Genomic DNA, 10,915 nt, shown 5'->3' on the forward strand with positions numbered 1-10,915 from the left:
ATGTAATTGGAGTAATTACATATTTTGACAGCGTCATTTAATCTCAACCATCTCATTAGTTCTGTGCTATTTTTGCTTAATTTATTCCAGAAAGCTAATTTAAAGACCTTCATAAATCTGTTTCACTCGCGTTTAATAGTAACAATGTTATTAAAATTGCTGTTCCAACATGACTGACATTATACGCCGTTCACATTGTTTCGAATAAACTACACACCATGTTACTACGTTACATTTTAAAAATAAAGGTTCCAAAGGGTGTCAAATAAGGAATCATTGCTGGTTCCCCAAAGAACCTTACAGTAAACAGTTCTTAAAATATCCGTTTTGAAGATATTTTAAAAATCTAAAAAATCTTTTCAGCATTTAAAAAGTTCCATGGAACTTCAAGCTTCTTCATGAAACCATCCTTTATTTTTAAGACACTGTAATTAAAATACCAACATTCGAAATATTTCTATAAATCATTCACAATAGCACCACTCGCATCCTTTCATAAATCCTTTATTTCAAGCACATTGTAAAAGATCTGAAAAAGTCGAAAAGCTACTGAAGTGTAATATGGGAGTCAGGGGGAGTAAAACAGTCCTTTCAAACACACTAAGCAATAAAACACATGAACACCATAAAGGAAAGCACCTTCCCGGGTTAGGCAGGTGTCAACTCGGAATGGAGTCTCTCTGGCTCTGGTTTTCCGATTTCAATCACATCATCTGAGGTCTGGGCACGGGGTCCTGGTGGTGCGGGGGATACCAGTGCCCGTAATTGTTCATATAACTGCTGGGATGCATGGCTGGCACTTTGTTGGCCATAGAGACCTCCCAGAGCTGAGACAGACCCGGAGAGCATGGAGAGGACGAGGAGGTGGTGTGAAGCAGCTCCCCTTCGGGTCCACTGGAGCCATGCTTCATGATCTTCTTATACTTGGAGCGCTTGTTTTGAAACCATATTTTCACCTTCAGCAAACAAAACAGAAAAAAATGAACATTAAAATACTTGCAGCAAGAATGGAGGCCACATTTGCAATCTAATAGCTTTCAGGACATCAGAGGTCTATTTTATGATGATATTGACACTTAGAAGAATTTGCCAGACAGCTTGAACAGTCTTTGTTGAGATGGACTCAGTGACTCTGCTGCATTTCATTACACACGTACTCAGCAATTGTTCCGCACTGCCATTTTTATGAAGGCAGTGAAGCATGTGTCTGACAACAACAATCACAGCGTAAAAATATGGTTAAATTTAGTTAAACTGAAATGACTTCCAGAGAGTTCGTTTGGCAGATTTTGATAAAAGAATCAGGAATGCATTTAGCATGGAGTGACCCTGCAATCTTTAAAGGGACAGTTCACACTCAAACCTACAAAAGAAGATACTTTGAAGAATGCAGGTAACCAAACAGTTGACATTAGCCATTGACTTCCACAGTATGGAAAAAATACAATAGAAGTCAATGGCTCCTGTCAACTGCAGGTTACCAACAGTCTTTCAAAGAAACTCATGCAGGTTTGGAACAACTTGAGGGTTAGTAAATTATGACAATTTTCATTTCTGAGTGAACTATACTTCAGAACTATTATTTTTTGCATTGCTCAAATATGAAAATTGTCATCATTTACTCACTTTATCAGCACTTACATACACTAAACATGACAGTTTTATTCCTATCTATATTTAGAAGGGTTTGTTCATTCTTTGGATGTATATAACATTTATTCCTAAAAGACAGTTTTCTTGCTGTTAACAGTATTTTCTAATATACAGAAGTATAAAAATTAATATCCAAATCCCCTCAGTAAAAATATTAACCTCCTTATATGACAACAAAATGAAATAAAATTGTTCAGATGCAGATTTAATTAAATCATTTGCACATTTTGCACACAAAACAACTTTCTTAATGTACAATACCAGTCAAAAGTATTTGAACAGTAAGATTTTTAATGTTTTTTTTAAAAGAAGTCTTTTCTGCTCACCAAGCCTGCATTTATTTGATCCGAAGTACAGCAAAACAGTACAATTTCAAAATTATTGTACTATTTAAAATAACTGATTTCTATTTGAATACATTTTAAAATGTAATTAATTCCTGTGATTTCAAAGTTTAATTTTAGCATCATTACTCCAGTCACACGATCCATCAGAAAACATTCTAATATTCTAATTTGCTACTTAAAAACATTTATTATTATTGTTGAAAACAGCTGAGTAGAATTTTTTTTTCAGGTTTTTTTGATAAGTACAAAGTTCAGAAGAACAGCATTTATCTGAAATAGAAATCTTTAGTAACGTTCTAAATGTCTTTATCATCACTTTTGATCAATTTAAAGCATTCTTACTAAATTAAAGTTTTAATTTCTATAATCTCATTCACAAAACCTGTTCAAGTACTCAACGTGAACAGCAAATCAGCATATTAGAATGATTTTTGAAGGATCATGTAACACTGAAGACTAGAGTAATGATTCTGAAATGATTTCTTAGCTTTGATCACAGAAATTAAATGACATTTTAAAATATATATATAAAAAAACACGTTATTTTAAATAGTAAAAATATTTCATAATTTTACTGTTTTTGCTGTGCTTTGTATCAAATAAATGCAGGCTTGATGAGCAGAAGAGACTTCTTTAAAAAAAACATCAGTCAATTAGGATTTTTAACCCCTTTCACCTGAGGTTTTAAAACATGTCGATTTATTTTAATATATGAAAAGATTATGGTTAATAAGGTTATGTTGGTGAAGCTATAACTTATAGCTTTAAATACACTGATTTCCCTGCAAATGCTCTCGCACACAATTTCTAGGAACTGTCCTTAATGATGTGGGCGTTTATGGTTCCTTTTCCAGAATGTGTACTCAATTTAGAAACACCTTGGAGAGCGAGACCCTAAATTGTGCCATCGGAAGAATTCAGCCGAACGCCTGCACGAAAAACACCAGCCACAGTGAAAGACTTGAGTCAGAGAGCCCACCTAACGGAGTTTCCATAACCTCAGACAATCAAAATCTATGCAATGGGTTTTTTACGCAATGTTATTAGTTTGGCTGTCAACAGATTTAATAAACACATGTAAAAAGGATTTTCTCTTTTATTCCCAAAGATCGGTTTGCCAAACAGCTTTTATGGTGAGGTGATGGATTCCAGACCTATGTTATATGCGCGAGGAGGGACTTGGAGAAGCCAGAAGCGTGTGCTGTGTGGCACTTGTTTATGTGCCTTCAATCATGTTTATGGATCAAATGGAAACTGGCAGCTAGGCTCTGGATTTCAAATCGTCGCCACCAATATCGCATACATTTTGTCCAATGCTCAACCACCGTCTGAGATGAACGTGAGAGGCGTGCGTCAACCGATGACAGGAAACCCCTTTTAACTAAAAGACAGACCGAACTCATTCTCCACGGCCAAAAATAAGGTGCAACCTGTCGCACGCAGGGCGGCAAGTGTATAACATAAATGAAAATGGAGGAAAGATGTGAGAGTTAGAATAATAGAAAGGCTTACACTATGTGTGCCATGGGCAATATGGCTGCACCCAGGCTTACGTTTGCTTTCCATATTTCCCCACATAGACATTTCTGATGCATGCTTTAATATTTTACTGTTCATGTGTGTGTCAACAGAAGGGATTTTAGTAAAAATAAATCAATGTCCATAACACCACCCAACAGGAACTCATTAATGGGTGTGACACCAATATAACAAGCGTGGGCATATGACTTTTCGATCAATTAGCTTTCCCTAAGAGAACGTATACAAAAGATACCAAGCACTTCGCTGGCCCAGAAATGGCTGTATTTTCTTCAATCAATCACGAGTGAGAGGTTGGATATCTATTATTAAGCACAAGGCTTAAGCAATCAAGAATAAATCATTCTTGGGATAAGCGCTGGAAAAAACGATTCTCTCATACTGCAAAGACTAAGAACACAAAAGCTAGTGTGCTAACTAAAAAATGAAAGTAAAGGTCGGATTAAACGAAATCCTCACTTAGCTTTAACAATAGTCAAGCAAATCAGCCTACTTGCGTATACATGACACAAAGCACATAAATGCTCAGAAACCAGTATTGACTGACTCATCATGGTCTCACTTGAATGTTCATCCAGCATGATACTGAGTTCAAGCCTCACCTCGGCATAATTGCTTTCAGATAGATTTGCAGGTATTTGAGCCGCACTTAAAAATGCGTGCATTAGATGGCATTAGAATATATCAAACCAATGGCATTTGCTGTCGCATTACGCTACAGCTTTATCACAGAGGTAACTTCATTTTCTAAATGACTTTGGATCATGTTGTTGGGTGATTTTTTGTGGATGGATGAAGTCAGTTCCTCTCAAGTTGACACAGGCATCTTATCAGATTCACCACAAGCGTTGTTCCTTACTTGAACATATTCCACTATGTACAAACACTTTTAAAGACCAAGTAATTTCGAATTATTGATAAGGGTGTTACACTTTTAAAAATAAAGGTTCCAAAAGGGTTTTTGCAGTGATGCCATGGAATAACCATTTTTTGGAACCTTTCAATGAATAGTTGTAACCATTTGAAAAATCTAAAGAACGTTTTTCTGCATTTTAGAGGTTCCATGGATGTTCAAGGTTCTTCATAGAACCATTGATGCCAAAACAGAACCTTTATTTGTAAGAGTGCAGTGCTACATATATAGTCAAACCAAAATTTATTCAGACACCTTCAACATTTCTGACATTATCACTGTTTATTCAGTATAGTTTATAAAATGGTACTAAAATATGACAAGAGCTCAGAGTTAAACTGTTTCAGAACAAATTCATTTTGATAATGTCAGATAACTTTGATAGAAAGGTATGTAATGTGTATATGTAATCTACCAAAAATTCAGACAACTGTTAGTATGACAATATTAAGCAATGCTTCATTTTGTTCAGTCTGTAGTGTAAAAAGGTGGCATTAGCAATTAAAGAAAAAACATGGTCAGGCCAAAGTGTCTGAATAATTTTTGCTCCTCAATTTGTATTAATTTTACTAGCAGCCCACTCTTTGAAGAATATTTGAGTTTAATATGTCACAGTTTGTTTTGCTATCCTCACTTTCATAAATGAACTATAGTGTCCTGCACCCAGTAGTAAAAATATCAAAAATTACACCTGGTGTCTGAATAATTTTTGGCTTTACTGTGAGTGTGTGTATATATATATATAATAAATGTCACTTGCTTTTACATTTTAAAGCATTTTAAAGCTTGCTTTTACATTTTAAAAACTTTAAAGCAATATTTGCTTTAAAATAATAATAATACTTTAAACTGTATATGTTCAGTAAGGCTCAAGTGTCAAATATTTATGTCAAAAAATTATGTTTTTCTGCGGTCCATGAACGGCACCCACCCAGCTAACAAAATAGGATTTTGCTAAGATTAAGTTTCTGTTTCAAAACGTCCAATTTTTAAAATGTTCTAAAAACCTCAACATTAAGTGAATATTCCAGTTCCAGTCATTTTGCATGCTCTCCGAACAATTTAAATGTAAAAAACGCTAGAAGAATGTTCAGTTCAACCAATGCATTTAATCAAAAAACATTCCATGAATGATGTAGAGATAACGCTTTTGTGCTAAAGTTCTAAGAAGATTGTTAAAGATAATGTTGAACGAACGTCCTATTCTATTGTTACATTTGTTTATAACTTTGAGGGAACATTTCCAGAACGTTAACGAAGTTCTAAGAACGTTCACTGTCAGCTGGGACGTCACCCTAACGAGGTTCTTCAACAGATCATACTGTATATAGGCCTAACCTAATATACTGTAACCCGTAATCTTGCTCCACATCTGCTCTCCTCAACATAAAATTTGCAATTCGCCCTGCCTTATTATCTAAGGACTAGGCCTCATAGCGATCAGGACGAACATGCTGCAGTTGTATGGTCCCAAACAAGTGAAGATGCTGGGCATTTACCTGTGTTTGCGTTAGTCCCAGTTTCGCGGCTAGATCGGCGCGCTCGGGCAGCGCGAGGTACTGGGTCTGCTGGAAGCGCTGGTGCAGCGCCTGCAGCTGAACACTGGAGTAAATGGTTCGCGGTTTGCGGATCTTCTTCCCCTTGCCATTAAGGCGAATCTCACCATTCTCAATGACCGCTGGCTTTTCGTGGTCTTCAGGCATGCAGACGAAACAAAACGACAGCATTATGACACAGTAAACGCTTATGCCTTCAAACAAGCACGTTACTAACCCTGTGTGAGAAAAATCGTAAATTATGACACACTAAAGAGTTGTAACTGTCTGTTTGATTTACAATATCCAAACAGGAGATTTATCAGGTGTTTTAAGGGGGAACATTAATGGGTCATCATTTTTAAGATCAGTAAACCATAATTAACGTCGCTTTAAAGTCAAGTTTACAGGCCTACCGAGCCTAAACTTGACCTACGAGCAAGTTCTGCAATAATAACAACGGCATCGCTGAAAGAATTCTAATTACATCATTAACATTACTATCGAAAACAAAATGTTTGAAATGCTTCTTTGCTATTGCAAAACTGACATGGATTTCGACAGCGCTCGACCTTCGGTGCACGATGCAACTAAATATTATATGCAGCTATCAAATTTAGTTGCTTTATATATTTACATGCATAAATAGGCTACGTAACAGATATATGTATTTACTATACGTTTAGCCTTTAGAGATTCTATGTGTATAGCTCTAATGTCGATGAATTGCTACAGTGTTAATGTAGCCAGTGTTTATCTCGATATTAATGACATTCTTGATTAGTGCGTTTACGTTTAAGAATTCGTTTTTACCAGTAGAAACAATGTTAACTAAGTTTTAAAAAAAACAAGTCCCCCAATAAGCTTAAGAAAGAAAAACTTGTTTAGAAGAGAGAAAGTTGTTCAAATAAAAGGTCAGGACCTTGCAACACGCAGACTTTTGTGTTTACCATTTGCAACTGATTTACTCCGACTTCGCTGAAGCCCTCGGTCTTTAAAATTAATTAGACCATGTGTGTTTTTTTCTTTTGCTAAATCTGGAATTTATTTAAAATGCAGCGTGCATTAAATTAGCTACTGCTACAAATGCAATAAATATGTATTAGGCATAAACCATGACAGACAAATTAATCAAATAATGGAGCAAGCATGCACAAAATTAACATTTTGTTTTCAGTGCATAAATGCTTTAGCTACCTTGATTACACATGGCAAATCTTTTAGGAAGACGCGGCGTCAAAACCTCACATTTTGGCATTTCATGAGGATACTCACTCGTTTCCTCAGCCCTCGTGTGCGCCAAAGTACTGCTGTGGTTGTTTGGCTGGTAAGGCATGTAAGCACCCGAAGCAGAAGCGCTCACCGACCCGGGGTAGGCGTATCCCAGCGGCCGGCTGTAATGGGACGCGGTGGAAGGGTAGGGAGCATCGTGCTGGAGGTGTCCGCCTGAGTGCAATCCATGTACTGGGTAAATATTGTGTGCGAATCCGGATAAATGGTGCTGGTTGCTTGCCAGTCCGTGGCCGAACTCTAAAAAGGCTGATTTGGAAGGATCTGAACTATTCAGCGTATCAGACATGAAACTCATAGACATCATTAACAGTCAAGTCCATAAAGCCCGATGATGGTCGGAGTGCTGCATTGAACGTTCACTGTGCACGAAAAATACCTTCAACCGGATCCATCCCAAAATAATCCGGGACAAAACAAGCAACCACGAATTTCTAAACGAAAACGTATTTCCCAAAGCCACTGCAGTGAGTCTCATACGCGAATACGACTTTATCTTTCTTAAATCATGACAAAACCGCGCAATATCTGAGTCACCTCGGGATCGCGGTCCTGTGTGTTTCCGACTGACTCGCGCTCCGCGAGAGCGCGCGCTGATTGGTGTGTCACGCGACACCGCGGAGAGCTAAATGAAGTTGATGAGCATTTGCTATCGAATTATGCTGAGCCCTGATATCGATCATGTCACACAATAATGATCTTCTAATTAAACACGGCTTTTACATAAATTATTTGAAACAAACCAGGCAAAGAGAGCTGTGAAATATTTAGGATACAGTAATTATTGGCAATTTTTTTTATGCAATACAACTTTACAGTCAATGACGTGTATATAGTGGAGACTAGTTATTACTCTCTTTACTTCAAACAATATTTTTAAAACGTTAAAGGACATTTTTACTATTATTAGAATTTGCAAGCAGTTTTGGACATTTGTGACAAAATGAGAGCATGATGGCACAGCAAAGCATGATGTCACAATTTATGTGTTAATTATTATACAGTTGTATACATTATATTATATTACAATGAATTATTATAAATGATTGTTTTTTACAAATACAAACAATGCGCTACGACCATAAACTTAAAAAACGAAGAAACTTCCAACTTCTGAAGAAAGACCAATGCATGTCAATATGTTTGTATAATGAGTGTATAATTAGGGGGGCTTCAGCATATTAAAATGTCATTATGTGATCTCCACGTTTATTGAAATGAGTTTAGCATAGTGACTGTAGTTGTATGCAGTGATTGCTTCCAAAACTTTTCACAAATCGAGTGAATTGCGCCCGGTGTCACATTTGGCCGGAACGGAGTTCCTTCCATTCAGAAAACTAAAATGATGGGAAGTTTGTTTGTTAATCCATTCCACTCCTCCAGTCCAGTTTTCTGTTTGTTCCAGTACACACATTCCTGCTGCTTTTAGCAAGTGGACCCGCTAAAAATGGGAGAAACTCCGAATTGTGCTTTAAAATGTTTATGCGGGTAATGAAAGCATTGGATGCATCGATTATTTACATTAAAATACGAATTGTATTTAGATCTACGCATAAATATCGAATGAGCTGGAAGTGTGCGTGCTTTTCAGGAAACATTTTAAAATATCTACGTAAGAATTTAGAAGTTGGGTTAAATAAGTAAATTAAACAAATTTGAAACAATACACAAATTAGGAAAAAAGTTGTTAAAGATTTTAAAGGTAGGCCTATTGTAAAAATAATAATAATTTAATACTAGAACGAGTTTTTATTCCGATCATTTTTTAAATCAAAGGAAGCAGAAACACCACCATACAGCAGCTGTTTATGCTTATCTGACCGTGAAATCACCAAAGGAAACCATGCAAACGCTGATATTTTGCTGCTATAAATGAACTGACAAACGGTTGTAAATATTAGGCCTACAAGTTTATTAAAAGTTTATTAGAAAAAAGTGTTTAACTAAGAAGCGAACCCGTGACCTCTCGCACTCAGCCTTCTAAAGCAGAAATCCTAAATTAACCCGTTTTTATGGGTTCGTGTGTTATTTAAGAGCTATTAAAAGTTAAACACAGATATAGATGTGACAACCCGCCTTGGTTTCTCTTGCTATCACACGTCATCATGGAAATATTTAGATCTTTGATAACCCCGAGCAGATAGCCTCAGGTAAACTGGCTATAATTAGTGTATAAAATGTATGTTAGTCTTTAAGAAATCCACTTTCAGGATCAGACTATTATGTAATATGGGAAAGGGGAATAGTCTAGTAAATACAATTCAATTGAGATATGCATATTTGTAAAGTGGATAAGAACTCTTATTAAAATAATGTAACGAATAGTTTTAAGGAATCCCCTCAGTGCTTTTTTTAGCGCGACGCGCGTAATTTGTGATTTGGCGTTTTCTCGGAACAATCAGTAAAAGTGGAACTGGTGTTTTCGGCGGGAGGATGAAAGCGCTTTGTAATCCTGCTCATACTCTCAGAGTTTGACAAGCCTTTGAGCACACGACAGCAGACTCTGACAACACTGAAGAATTCGTACAATCTGCCAGTATTATTCTAAGCTCTTTATGAGCGACATTTTATATGATATCATCAGTGGCGTTATTACTTTCACATTTACGTTTGAATTCAGGCCTAGCGGAACACGGAAAGTGTAGACGGCGTAAATACCCTAGTAATAGTCGGCTTAACCAGGTATACATGACAAATGAGGTGAAATAATTACCTTACATGACCACATGAGGTGTCAGTAAATGTTTTAGGTGTCTGTAAGTGTAAGAACTTTATTTAAAAAGACAGTAAAATCTTATGCCTGTATTTGTGACTAGCTATCGGGTGTTAAATGACAACTGCTGCTTCTTTTGTTTAATTTGATATGCAGCCAAACATCCACACAACAAAAAATAGAAATATCAAATATCATCAGGATTGTTACACCTATGGACCCACACACATAAACAGTTTTTTTTAGAGTTGCACATTGTGTTTCCTCAACTGAATTAAAACGTTTCCAATGCCATTTTGAAATAAAAATTAAAACGGATTTTCTTCAAAGAAACTTGGATTACCTACAACAAATTTTAGCACAAAGTGTACACAATTACAAGTAGATTTACTTTAATATTTTGTATCTAAATAAGGAAATTTCATATGAAAAATAGATATTTGAGCAATGACAGAAAGTACATTTGTGCAGCGAATTGTGCATTTATCTCTACACTGAAAAAAGGAAACATTTAAGTTTAGTTTCATGCAAGTGAAAAATTATTTAAAAAATGATCTAAATACAATAATGTATACCAACAAAAATAAATTGTATAGGTTAAATAAGTTAAAAAAGACTCTTTAAGGTAATATTTGCATCTGAAACCAGTCACAACTATGGATCTGAAACTTATTAAATGCATGCAATAGAGGCAGACTAAGCAAAAAAGAGATGAAATGAGCAAAATCATTCTGTAATCTTTCCGCTTTGCTGTTGCCCTGTAAACCTGCCAGTTTTGACGTAATTACTGTATGGCTCAGCTCCTCACAACCTTCTAGAAAAACCTGCAATACATGTGATTTTTAATCACACCCTGAAAATGAAAATCGCGACTGCCGCGATGCCTCCCTGTTCATCTGTCTCAGAGTATGATCATTAAAGCAAA

The 10,915-nt window shown here is 36.1% G+C and overlaps 1 protein-coding gene across 1 annotated transcript; it reads right to left on the minus strand.

Moving 5' to 3' along the window:
• Window positions 1-480: 480 nt before the first annotated feature.
• dlx4b (distal-less homeobox 4b) lies at window positions 481-7,880 on the minus strand. Its single transcript, XM_073828715.1, has 3 exons — window positions 7,263-7,880; window positions 5,952-6,145; window positions 481-956 (listed from the first exon to the last, which is right to left on the minus strand). Exons 1-3 carry the CDS (start codon window positions 7,582-7,584, stop codon window positions 705-707), a joined length of 768 nt encoding a protein of 255 aa, XP_073684816.1. The 5' UTR covers window positions 7,585-7,880; the 3' UTR covers window positions 481-704.
• Window positions 7,881-10,915: the final 3,035 nt, after the last annotated feature.

Source organism: Garra rufa, chromosome 22 (genome assembly GCF_049309525.1).
Source record: "Garra rufa chromosome 22, GarRuf1.0, whole genome shotgun sequence".
Classification (NCBI taxonomy): Eukaryota; Metazoa; Chordata; class Actinopteri; order Cypriniformes; family Cyprinidae; genus Garra; species Garra rufa.

Excerpts from the sequence above, each read along its gene's own strand:
- dlx4b (XM_073828715.1), bottom strand. The coding sequence starts at position 7,584 with ATGATGTCTATGAGTTTCATGTCTGATACGCTGAATAGTTCAGATCCT. Across the intron at positions 6,146-7,262 it reads CACGAGGGCTGAGGAAACGA|ACCACGAAAAGCCAGCGGTC; the intron begins GTGAGTATCCTC and ends GCATGCCTGAAG. Across the intron at positions 957-5,951 it reads TGGGACTAACGCAAACACAG|GTGAAAATATGGTTTCAAAA; the intron begins GTAAATGCCCAG and ends TGTTTGCTGAAG.